Source organism: Sitophilus oryzae, unplaced genomic scaffold (assembly GCF_002938485.1).
Source record: "Sitophilus oryzae breed Bouriz unplaced genomic scaffold, Soryzae_2.0 scaffold_1442_pilon_pilon, whole genome shotgun sequence".
NCBI classification, from domain to species: Eukaryota; Metazoa; Arthropoda; class Insecta; order Coleoptera; family Curculionidae; genus Sitophilus; species Sitophilus oryzae.
In genome coordinates, this window is record NW_022146107.1 from 3340857 (window position 1) to 3354309 (window position 13453).

At 33.2% G+C, this 13453-nt stretch overlaps 1 protein-coding gene across 1 annotated transcript in view; it reads right to left on the bottom strand.

Moving 5' to 3' along the window:
• The window catches only part of LOC115877072 (neuroligin-4, Y-linked-like), a 259288-nt gene that overhangs the window by 82090 nt on the left and 163745 nt on the right, over nucleotides 1-13453 (bottom strand). Inside the window, exon 7 of the mRNA XM_030893146.1 lies at nucleotides 5817-6303. Coding sequence (XP_030749006.1) covers nucleotides 5817-6303 — 487 coding nt within the window. The remainder of the gene's footprint in view (nucleotides 1-5816; nucleotides 6304-13453) is intronic.

Here is a 13453-nt window from a genome sequence, read left to right on the forward strand (position 1 = left end):
TTCTTTTTTTTATACTCAAAATAAAATATAGAATACAACAGTATTTAAAAAAATAAATAAAAGTGATGTTTCCGGCCGAGATTCGAACTCGGTCTTTCCTAGCCCGACTTATGCACTGCTCCACAGTAACTTGCTTAGCGATAATTCAATGACGGTATATAAACAAAAAAAAACAGGTTTATAACAATATCTTGCCGATTTGAACTGGCGCGCGGAGCGTGCTGACCAATAGCGCCTGTTATCACCTGTGACGTAGCGACCAACCTGCGCAATATCATACCTTGTATTCTTTGTACCATGGGCGCTATTGGTCAGCACGCCAGTTCAAATCGTCAAGATATTGTTATAAACCTGTTTTTTTGTTTATATACCGTCATTGAATTATCGCTAAGCAAGTTACTGTGGAGCAGTGCGTAAGGAGTCGGGCTAGGAAGCGAGAGACCGGAGTTCGAATCTCGGCCGGGACATAACTTTTTATTTATTTTTTTAAATACTGTTGTATTCTATAGTTTATTTTTGTAGTATAAAAAAAAGAACTATTTATTCTGTTATTTTTTAATCTCCGTTATTAATATAAATTGATTGTTAGTACAATACCTCATTTAATATAAAATAATATTCTACTTTTTGAAATGTATCGGGCTCTAATTGTACCTAAAAGTAATATATTTTTAGTGATATACCATATTGTAAACTATTTATTTTTTATATTTCAGTCACTGAAAAAGTTAATTTGCATTGAATAATTGCCTACCATTAAAGGAAATTTGAGCTATATAATCCTTGATGGGCATATTCTGGGTATGCAAACACTTCCTTTAAATTTTGGGTGTCGTTCAACCGATTTATTCTCAAAACCAGAAACATCTACATATAAAAAGAAAAGCACAGGTCACTAATTATAATAAACTTCACCCTTGGTATTACTTCCACTAATTATAATAAACTTCACCCTTAGAATTACTTCTATCACAATTACAATACGTTCATCTGCATTGGCATTTTCTACTTTTCGATGGGAAACAATAAACTTCCCAATATTTTTTAAATGATGTAACAATTCCTCTTGTGGTTACTTTTCCATAGATATCCTCAACTCTGTCCTCATGTGAATTCAGAGGCAATGAAAATGAAAATTATTTACCATAAACATCGCAAACTAAAAACCTAATAAACAATTTTATACCGAATATAGAAATAAATTCAGTATTCTTACCTATCGTCCAAATCCATGTTAATAGATAATTATTATTTTTAAATATATTTTTGGAACTGCTGGTTTTAGTAATTATTAAATTAAACGAACTAAAAAGTCTTAAAAATAAACAATTCTTAACCATAACCCCAAAAAATGCAGATCTCCTGTCAACTTTCTTTATTTTTTATTTATTCATTATTTTCCTAGTGACGTCACAGGTGGTATGCGCGAACTGAACGAAATTGGAGCCGCTATCGATCATACCTTGTATTCTTTGTACCATGAACCTAAACGGTAACAGATATCGATTTTATATTGTCAATAACGTCGCAAAACTGATATTTTTGTGACGCTTGAAAAAAAAAATATTTATTTCTATCTTTTTTTACTTTTCTTTCAAAATAGTTCTCCAAAAATAAATTTTATTTCAGAATTTTCTTCTCGTATTATATTGCAATTTTTATTTTTATTTCTAGAAAATTCTAGCTTCTCCGCGCGACAGGAAGAGTAATTCTTGCCTCGAGTAATAATTCCGACAAAAAAGAGCCATTTTTGGACACTCCCGAGTTCTTTTTAGACGAGACTCCATTGTGGAATTATAAATTAAACCTAAATGTATTTTTAATGGGATGCCTTTCGAGTGGAAAATAATTGAAGACTGGAACTGGCCAACTAAAATATATCATAAAACAAAATAAATATTTTCAAAATAAGCCTTAAAAGACTTAAAGTAACTCTATTAAATAACGTACTTTGTTTTTCAATTTAAGGAGATTATTCAGAATTGCAATAGGTAAAAAAAAATCAAATCAAAAATTTTTAACATTAAAAAACTATTTTTCATAACTTTATTTAATATTCAGTCCTTAAGACATAAAACAGATGAATTATATCTTTTACAAGAAGAACTTGAATTTTCAGATATCATTGCCATAACTGAGCACTGGTTAAATTTTGATGAGCCTGTGTTTGTTAAAAATTATACCACAGTAGCCAGATTTAATAGAACAAATTTATCTCATGGAGTTACTATGATAATGTCTTTAAACAACCACTTTTTTGATGTAACTAAGTACAATGATTAGTTAACTGAAAAAGTATTCGAATTTTCCATTGTCCACCATAATGCTTATGACCTTTACATTATTTGTATTTATAGAACACCTGACTCTGACGTACAATTATTCTGTCATAATCTACTAAGCTTGCTTGAGTCCCTGCCCTTAAAAAGCAAATTAATTTTGTGTGGTGATCTAAATATTGACTTTCTCAGTGTATGTGCTGCTCAGGAGTTTCTTCAGTCCATTATTGATTCATTTGGAATAGCCATGCATGTAGGCTCATCTACCAGAATATCCAAAACCAGTTCTAGTACTATAGACTATGTTGTGTCATCTTTTGATCCTAACTCAATCGCCTGCAACGTCTTTAGCTCGAGTCTCTCTGATCATGAAGCAGTTTTAACTAAATTCTCGATAAATTCCAAAATCAAAAATGCCCCTCGTAAATTATGCCGTATTTTTTCAGACAAGAATGCTCAAAAATTCAGCCACTTATGTAAAACAACCAACTGGGATACTCGCTCTTATGATGTCGACAACGAAATTTCTATTTTCGTAAAAACATTAACCAGTCTAGCATTCAAATCCTTTCTTCTTAGGTTTATTAAAAATAAGCATAATAAACCTTGGACCGCTAAAGGTCTACGCATTTCTTCTAAAAACATGCGTTCATTATCTCACTTAAAAAAATTCTCAGACATCGTCTTCTTCCACAATTACGTAAAACTATACAGAAAAATTTATCATAAGACTATAAGAGCCGCTAAGGACCTTTATTATAAAAGGAGAATCGCCAATGCTGGTAATGTTGCTAAAGAAACATGGTCTATTGTGAATGATTTGAGAAACAAAGCTTTTTTTCGTCTAGCAGTATCTCTACCTCACTTGAGAACCTTAACGATTACTTCGTAAATGTAGCGAAAAATTTAACTAATACCATATGTCCTTCTCATGATCCGCTTTCATATCTCTCTAATGATAATGTAAACTTACAAAGTTTCTTTTCGCCCGTAGTTTTAGAAGAGCTTCGCAGTACAATTAATACCATCAAAAATAAATCCTCATCTGGGACCGACGGGCTAACTTTAAAAATGTTTTCCAATCTGCCAGAAAGCACTCTGAATCACCTAACTACTTTAATAAACATGTTTCCAAAATGTCTTAAGACGGCAATAATCATTCCTCTGTATAAAGGAGGAGACAAAGATCAAGCTTCTAACTATCGCCCAAGTCCAACAAATCCACAAATTGTTACGGGATTTATATTCTCATAGATTTTCTTTCCTAATTTTATTTATTTTGGGCTCAATATAGTAATTTTAGGACATTTCTTGAATGTAGTTTATTGTTTTATCAAACTTGGAACATTCGCCATTTCTTTAAAATCTAAAAACAATTTGGTAAATAATATAATTTCTAGGCTAAAATATGTTTATTTGCTGTTGCATTACACTTTTTCTTTTAACAACATAAAAAAAAAGGATCTAATTTCACTGTAAATTTCTCTGTCTCGTACTGCTTTATAGTTCTTCAAAGCTAAATACGATGCCTTCTATTTTAACAAGTTAAATTTGGTTTATATTCTCATATTTCACACTGATTCCTTGGAATGTACCATTATTATAAAAATGCTATAACTTTTTTCATTATTATAGTATGGATTTCACTCTATTTTGAATCGAACAAGTGTTGATATCAGTGTAGCACATTCAATTCTTGAACATCATAAACTAAAAGCAAATAAAACCTTTAGTAATTATTAATAGATACTTTTAAATAGATTACTTACGATGTGTGGCTGATATTTAGTCTTTTAAAGGCTTGCAAAATAGTAATTTTATTGAAATTATCTTGAGTAATGTTTTGACAGCGATGTGTTTACAGCGGAATAATATTTGAGGTTATTTTGTAATTTCTTATTTTGCGGCAACGTAAATATCGAGCATATTAGCATTAGTTACCGAATTATAGGGTTTGATTGACAGTTATATATGACATTTATATATGATGGTGACTTTTTGATTGTTTACATTGTATATTGGTTGCGTAATATTATTTTCCTCTAGTACTTTCGATTTCTTCTTCGATTTTCCTTTACTCTCAATACTTTCGATTTATTGGGATTTTATATTTGACGTATTTCATGTTTTGCTCTTAGGGAGTATGTTATTTGGTTTATTGGCAACATTGATTTGCTGTGTTTTTTTACTGCCCTTTTGTCCGGTGTTGCTCCATGATTCTTTCTTCTAGAACGATCCGTCTTTGTGTGCAGACACGCTTTTGGGATCAAGCCTTGTGCTGATATAAGTTCTAGCAAATTCGGTTAAGTAATTTTTAGTGAATAGTTGCCGTTTGCACTATTCAAGTGGAGTTTTCCGATTTTCCGATTATTTGAACCGTAAGAATTTGAGAAAAGAGTTAATGAATGGCCACATGACATCTCAGGTATGTTTTACGCCATTTTGTAGTTTTTCTTGAAGGTAATTTTGAACTTCTTTTTCAGGCCATTTAATTTAGTTTAACTTCGTTTTTATCACCATTTAATTTTGGATTTGATCTCCATTTTACCTTTTTGTACTGCTGGATCTATTATTCGTTGCCGTTGCTGCCGTTTTCTTGCCAGCCAGTATCCAGTTTCTTCACCATGTGGTTCTGAGCTAACCGTCACCTCATCACCTAGCTCATTTGATTCAGAAGACTTTCTGAGACCGACCAGACCGACCACTATGGGGTATTGAAGCCAGCTCACCGTCCGCCGTTTTCCATAAACAATCAAAAGTCAGCAACCATCTGAGTCACCGACCACCGAGATTCTGGAATGTCCTGATAAGTACCCATTTCATTTCATTTTATTGTTTTGAGTTATTTCCGCCGAACAGTCTTATTAATCGTTTATTGAGTTTAATTATTTTTGCGTATTTAAGATAGTTGTAGTTTAACTTCTTTAGACTTTTTACTTGCGGCTCGATCTGTGAACTTACTAGTAAGTGTCGCGAGTACGTATTTCCGTTTCAGTAATTTATAGCGTTTGTTATATATATATATATAACTATTATGACATTTTCTTCTTTTTTTTTTCTTATGACAAAATGACGCTATTTACTCCAGCCTAAATAACCATCATTCTACAGCAACAATTTTCTGTGATTTTTCTAAGGCGTTCGACTGTGTAAATCATAAGATCCTAATTATTAATAAACTGCAGCAGTATGGGTTCAGGGGAACATCTCTCGAATGGCAACAGCAGTCAACTTGTGAGGGTGGATACCACGTTGTCTTCTAGCAAGCCAATAGTAATGCTCAGTACTAGGCCCTATTTTGTTTCTTCTTTTTGCCCGTCTTATTTTTTCCACCGGGTGTTTTGAATTTATTGCATAAAACAACGTTTTGATTTCCCCCGGTATAAACCCACCTAACCGAAGAATATAAGCTATTAAAATAATAAAAAATAATGCCATTGAATTTATCTTCACACTGATACAACAATCTTAAAAATGGGATTACAAAATACAAAGTTGTATTTTTTAAGTAAATTTTGTGCCGGTGAGTACATTTACCTGAGGATAGTCACTCTCCTTCGTCTGATACCCGAAGTGAAAAAAGTACGTTTTCGCACCGCGCCGCGCGTGCAAATACGCCACTCGCACCAACGGCGCCACAGTATGCCCGTCACTCAGCGCTTCCATCGTCGAATCCCGGATATTGATCGGGTGCGGAATCGGCTTGTCCCAGTCGGTATACTCGTTCCGCACGGCACTGAAAATCTCGTTCAGGTGGTACACGTAGGTGTTGCGGATGTACGTGCGCAGCACCCGGTTCCTTTGGTCCTGCTCGAAACCGTACTGGATGTCGTTGGCGTTGAAGTCAGCGTAGCTCTCAGTGGTGGTGATGCCCAGCATCACCTCGCACGTGATGAAGGTCTCGCTGGCGTGCTCCATCGCGTAGGCTGGGTCGGTGGAGTCGTTGTCCAGAGGGAGGGACGGGGCGATGCGCGGCATGAAGCGGACGCTGTCCAGGTAGACGTCCAGGATGGCTTGGAGAGGTCTGGAAATGATAAACTCTTTTAGTTTTATTTGTATAACATATACGGCAGCGTATCCTGCAGATAAAAATCAGTAAGAAAGTTTGTATAAATGTATGTCCTAAAATGTTTAGTTTGGGAGATACAGGGTGTAGTTTCATTTTTATTTCGATTTTTTTCAAATAATTTATGAAGTAACGTCAATATTTGGATGAAAATTGGTGTCTGGAAGTTTTTTTACATGAGAAATTTGATTTTGATGTCAATATGGCTCCTATTTGTAGGGGGCGCCACCTACATGTGTTTTAACTGTTTTGAAAATTAATAACTTTTCGTCCGCACCTGTATAAAACTACCGGGTGAAAAAATATACATTTCCGTGATTTTTGACGTAAAAAATGTCTCTTGATAAAAATCGCTACGATCAACCGGTTCTAAGATATTTAGTATTGAAATAGTCAATACATCCCAATACTGACAAAAAATAAACATGTGTTGATTAGATACTGTTTGACCAGCGGATCTGAAGTTACGGAAGGAATGCGAGAAAAAAAAAATCGATATTGCCACGTTTATCTATAAAATTGCAAAATTGCCAGACATGAACTATAAATTTAATATATTTTTATTATATATAATGTGTTTAGCATATATTCTGACGTATATTACTAAGGAATTTTAACGTAGTTCATATTGTTCGATATGTTTTATTTAATAACTTATTTCTTTCATTCTGTATAATCTGCTCATTATAAAAGTTGAAGATTTCTCAACGATATCATTGGCAAACCGGCATCGCCGCGCATGGCCGCCTATTCATCGAACATGATTGGCGAGTACGTCACAGGATTTGTTACCACGCGGTTGCCATGGCTTTTACGCCTTTCCTATTCGCTTGCTTTATCCCCAACTTCACGGTCTCTTCTGAAAAGAGTAGGAATATTGAATACTATTGAAATATCCAGTGGCGGTGTCATTTTTTTGATCATTATTACTTTATTTCATTATTTTATACCGGTTATCCTAAACTTTATTCCTATATTTTTAGTATATTTGATAGTTAAGTTGTGTTTTATTGTTTTGTTATCTTGTTATAATGTTTTTCGTTCGTAGTTTTTAATTATTAATATCAAGTTTGATCGTATATTTGTGTTTTAAAACGAATAAATTTGTTAAGGGTAAGACGCTACATAGTCAGACAAGAGAAATAATAGCTAATTTATATAGGTAAGTTAATAATAACGTGGATGAAATCTCATTTGGTGTATTTCCTTGTGTTCATAATAGGGTTTGCGATGAAGAAGCTACAGAGAGTTCGCTTGAGTTGCCGCTTAAACGTAAACTTGAGCGGATATTTCTTTATACCGGAGTTAGCGTATCGGCTATAAAAAAATTCACACAGAAGATAAAAAAAAGGCTGAAAACTAACCCCGATAAAATGATATCCTCTCTGGAAAGAAACGACCACGTGAGACTGCTGTCGAAAAGCTCAACGACTTTTTCGAAGTGGTCAGGAATTTGATAAATAGATTTTATCTCGAATTCAAACTCGTCCCCACAATTAGAAAGCTTTTGCAAAAATTGCAGGAAGAATCGAATTTTCCTTTTGCAGGGAAACGCTTAGGGGGTTATTAAAATCAAATGAATTTTTTTGGCGTAAATGTTAAAATAACAGATAAATATTAATGGAGCGGCCCATTATATTGCAGAGAGAGATATAAATATATATACGCGAAATTCGAAAATATAGCCAAGTATTATCTATTTGGATGTAACATATGGGTAGACAATGACCTAACCTTTAAAAACTGCTGGCGGAGCGATACCATATCTGGTGTAATAGGCAATATCAGATCTACTGATGAGTAAAATTATGTTTTGTTTGCGCTTCCAAAGTTAACTATTTTCAAGATTTTTTTTTGCTTAATAGAATACTTTTTTTTGCTTAATAGAATGAATGAAATAGTTATATCTAAAATTATGTATTATAGAAAAAAATATAGTTAGTACAGATATATAAATAAATATACCTCAAGACTCAGTCTTGATCATCTGCTGATGGCAGACATGGTTAGCGAAACGTGCGTCCAGTGTAAAATTAAAAGTGTTTTGGTGTATTGTACTGATTTAGTGTTTTAGTAGTATAACACCAAAGGTTCCAACCCCCAGCTGTAATTATTTCTTCTATTATATTAACAACACAATAATAAAATGATTCAAAATATTTAAGGGAGCTTTAATAAAAGCTTTTAGTGTTTATCTGCTAACTCAACAGTAACGATTCAAACAGCATAAAGTTTTTTGAAAAAAAAATATTAATCTAAGTATTATATTTATGATACACATTATTTTCATATAACACCGTACGCCCATGCCTATTTTATGAATGAAATTGGGCGTGTTTTGTTTACAACTGCGTTCCCATACCGATACCCCGTAGCTACAGATCCGTTGGTCACACTATAGTTATGATAAATTTGAGAACTTTTTATTTTTTTGCAAATTAATCTTAGATTTTTCTTCGAAAAAATGATGATAAGACAGTTTCTGTTAAACTTTTGGCACAAAAACATTTCAAATTTATGATTCCAGTATAACTATTTAGTCAACATGTTTAATTTATGTCAATAATGACAGATATTAACAATTTCGATTCCAAATATCTCGAAAACCATTACTCGTAGCGATTTTTACCGAGAGACCTTTTTTACATAAAAAACGTTGTAAATTTATATTTTTTTACTCGGTAATTTTATACAGACACGGACGAAAAGTTATTACTCTTCAAACCAGTTAAAAATATATAGGTAGCGCCCTCTATAAGTAGGGGTAATAGTGACATCAAAATAAAATTGCTCTTATCAAAAAACGCCCAGACACCAATTTTCACTCAAATATTGACGTTACTTCGAAATATATTGACGTTAAAATCGAAATAAAAATGAAACTTCTACACTAAACATTTTAGGACATACATTTATTCGAACTTTTTTACTTATTTTTATCTGCAGAATATTCCGCAATACAGTTTGGACCACCCTGTATATTACATTCATTCTATGTATTGACCGAGTTCAAAGTCGTACAGCGCCTTGAATTGACTCAACAAACGATACCCATTCGACTAATTATTTCGAACAGGACAAATAAAAGAGTGGAAATTAAATGAAACCGCGAGGCAAACGTTCGCTTTGCTCCGGCCCATTTAAAAAGACAGGAGGGGATCCCTTTTATTTCCCACAACTCCTATTTAACTGATAAATACCGCTGCGCGGCATTAGCATGCAAAACTAACTTGGTTGCTCTTTTTTCGCATTTTTTTTTCACGTTCCCTGTTCGTTTTCAAAACAGTTTCATACGCAAATTAAGTTTTTAGCAGTAAAGCGTATAGTTAATTTTTTGTATCATTTTGGCTGTTAAATAAACGAATAAATTTCAAATGTATTCAGGTAAATCTAAATCCTTCAAAAACATAGTAACATAATTCTTCCACTATAAAAAGTTGCATTCAATCTCATGTAAAACCAAGTCAGTTTATTTTATTTAATCTCTCTTTAAGCACTAATTCAACAATTTTGTTATAAATTTTTAGTATCAATATTAGTCATCTTTATTTTTGTAATAATTATAACGACTTGGCAATAAAAAAGATCATAACTTCCTAACATCCATTAAACACTACGACCTTTACTTATACCGTTATGACACTTATCTCAGGTTTAAAGAAGTAATTTATTGTTGCATGCATTCCTGTGAAGCGTAGGATGTTAGCGATATCAATAATTAAAGAAAAATAGTTAAATTAGATAATAAAATGGGTCCTTTTTGAAAATATAAAGTTATATCCTACCGACTGCGCCATGTTAAATTTACCAGTGAATGCTTAGGTTCTTTATATTCCTAACCTAACCTAACCTAAACAATAACTAAGAATCTTTTATTTATTTTTAGAGGTTTGCTTATTTTTTGGTAAGTTTCAAAAGCCTTATGAATTTACAAGCATGAGCAAAACTACTGACCTCTTAATCTGTTGTTCTGCTTTATTCTGTAATAAAATTGTGTTAATACACCCCCACACGGTTCAAAATATTCTACAATTTAGTTTCCGCAAGTAATTTCGCGACGATTAAGAGAATTCATTCAGCCTGTCAACAGTTATTAATAACCATAAATTCCATCTTTCGCTACGTTCGTAGCTATTTATGCCTCGGCTGTATTATTCTCCGACCTTCCAGATTAATGCACTCATCTCTCGACATGCGGACGAATCAGTTGCATGTGCACATCTCGAAATTCCGAGGGCAGACCGTAAACTGGGCCCCGCAGTGAAATTGCTTGCCGCTGACGGATTATAACGCGTCCTAAATTCGTATATTTATTGACGTTTGAACGAAATTTGCCTCGAGACCTGCATACGTCGTAGATTAAATGTTACATAGTAGAAACTGTACAAATTTCAAGGAGAGTTTAATAGTTCCACGAATTTATTTTGGCTTTAAATATTGTTTGTTAGATGGTTCAGACATGAAAAATAATGTTTTTTGAACATTTGCTCTAAATATTATTTCGCAGGATGTTTTAAGGTACACAATCATCTATATTATACTTCCCATACAGCTTTTTGACATCCATTTAAACATTACGACTTTCACTTATACCGTTATGACATTTATCTCAGGTTTAAAGAAGTAATTTATTGTTGTATGCATCCCAGTGAAGCGTAGAGTGTCAGCGATATCAATAATTAAAGAAAAGTAGTTAAGTTAGATAATAAAATGGGAAATTTTTGAAAATATAAAGTTACATCCTACCGACTGCGCCATGTTAAATGTACGAGTGAATGCTTAGGTTCTTTAGAAAACTCATAACTAAGAATCTTTTATTTATTTTTAGAGATTTGTTTATTTTTTGGTAAGTATCAAAAGTTTTATGAATTTACAAGCTTGAGCAAAACTACTGACCTCTTAATCTGTTGTTCTGCTCTATTCTGTGATGAAATTGTGTTAATACACCCTTATAGAGTTCAACATATTCCACAATTTAGTTTCTGCAAATAATTTCGCGACGATTAAGAGAATTAATTCAGCCTGTCAACAGTTATTAATAACCATAAATTCCATCTTTCGCTACGTTCGTACATATTTATGCCTTGAGTGTATTATTCTCCGACCTCCCAGATTAATGCACTCATCTTTCGACATGCGGACGAATCAGTTGCATGTGCACATCTCGAAATTCCGAGGGCAGACCGTAAACTGGACCCCGCAGTGAAATTGCTTGCCGCTGACGGATTATAACGCGTCCTAAATTCGTATATTTATTGACGTTTGAACGAAATTTGCCTCGAGACCTGCATACGTCGTAGATTAAATGTTACATAGTAGAAACTGTACAAATTTCAAGGAGAGTTTAATAGTTCCACGAATTTATTTTGGCTTTAAATATTGTTTGTTAGATGGTTCAGACATGAAAAATAATGTTTTTTGAACATTTGCTCAAAAAATTATTTCGCAGGATGTTTTAAGGTGCGCTATCATCTATATTATACTTCCCATACAACTTTTTGACATCCATTTAAACATTACGACTTTCACTTATACCGTTATGACATTTATCTCAGTTTACAGAAGTAATTTATTGTTGTATGCATCCCAGTGAAGCGTAGAGTGTCAGCGATATCAATAATTAAAGAAAAGTAGTTAAGTTAGATAATAAAATGTGAAATTTTTGAAAATATAAAGTTACATCCTACCGACTGCGCCATGTTAAATGTACGAGTGAATGCTTAGGTTCTTTAGAAAACTCATAACTAAGAATCTTTTATTTATTTTTAGAGATTTGTTTATTTTTTGGTAAGTATCAAAAGTTTTATGAATTTACAAGCTTGAGCAAAACTACTGACCTCTTAATCTGTTGTTCTGCTCTATTCTGTGATGAAATTGTGTTAATACAGACGAATCAGTTGCATGTGCACATCTCGAAATTCCGAGGGCAGACCGTAAACTGGGCCCCGCAGTGAAATTGCTTGCCGCTGACGAATTATAACGCATCCTAAATTCGTACATTTATTGACGTTTGAACGAAATTTGCCTCGAGACCTGCATACGTCGTAGATTAAATGTTACATAGTAGAAACTGTACAAATTTCAAGGAGAGTTTAATAGTTACACGAATTTATTTTGGCTCTAAATATCGTTTGTTAGATGGTTCAGACCAAAGACATTATAAAGATAGACCGAACATCTCATTCATAAATACTCGTTGGTAGTGTATCAAACATTCCAATGTGTCAAACAAGGACAGAAGAGACAGAGAAGTCTAAAATTTCCGACCCCGGCAACTAGGAGCATTTCGATTGTTCTAATGGCCAGTGGCGTATCGTTTTTTGGAAAGCATTTAATTAGTAAAGTAAAAGTAAATTAATTAGTAAAATTTATACTCCATATTAATATACTACATTAACACTTTTTCGTCAGATGAGTTTTGTTATAAGGTCTAATATAATAATATAATTAATATCCCACATATACCTATGTTGAAACGTTAGTAGGTGGTTTTCGAAAATCGCTCCAACGTCGATTTTCAATATAAACTTTCAGTTACTTCTATATAAACTTTCAGTTAGTTTTGAATATTCACAGGGTGGCGCAGGCTTCCGAAACAGTTCTATATTAGGTTTGTGGTTGGTGACATTTCTTTCATTTTTTTTTCAGAATATGGAGGCAATAGTAAAGCAAATTTTAGACATTTTTGTAAACATAGGTGGCCGGAACATATTTTCAAACTAAAGTTGTAGATTTGCCATTAAATTTCCATTCCAGAAATACCTAGCGTTGCCGCCTGTCCTTTTTTGAAAAGGACAGTCCTTTTTTGGAATAACTTGTCCTTTTGACTTTTTTTGACTTCCTATACCTAAAATCAATATTTAATGAGAAAATTGAAAATTGATTCATTAAAAGTATCAAACCTGTGTGCTACAGTATGGGATTTCTGTCGCATAATAATGAATTACGTTTGCTTCATCTACGTTACCGTAGATGGAGCTCAAGGCTTGGTAGGGTATGTATAAATAAACAAAATACAAGAAGCAAAAAATTATTAAGGCCTAACCCCTACATATATGCTTATTCTCTGCATTAAGTTCATCAGACTGAAGGGAACAGCCATTCGACG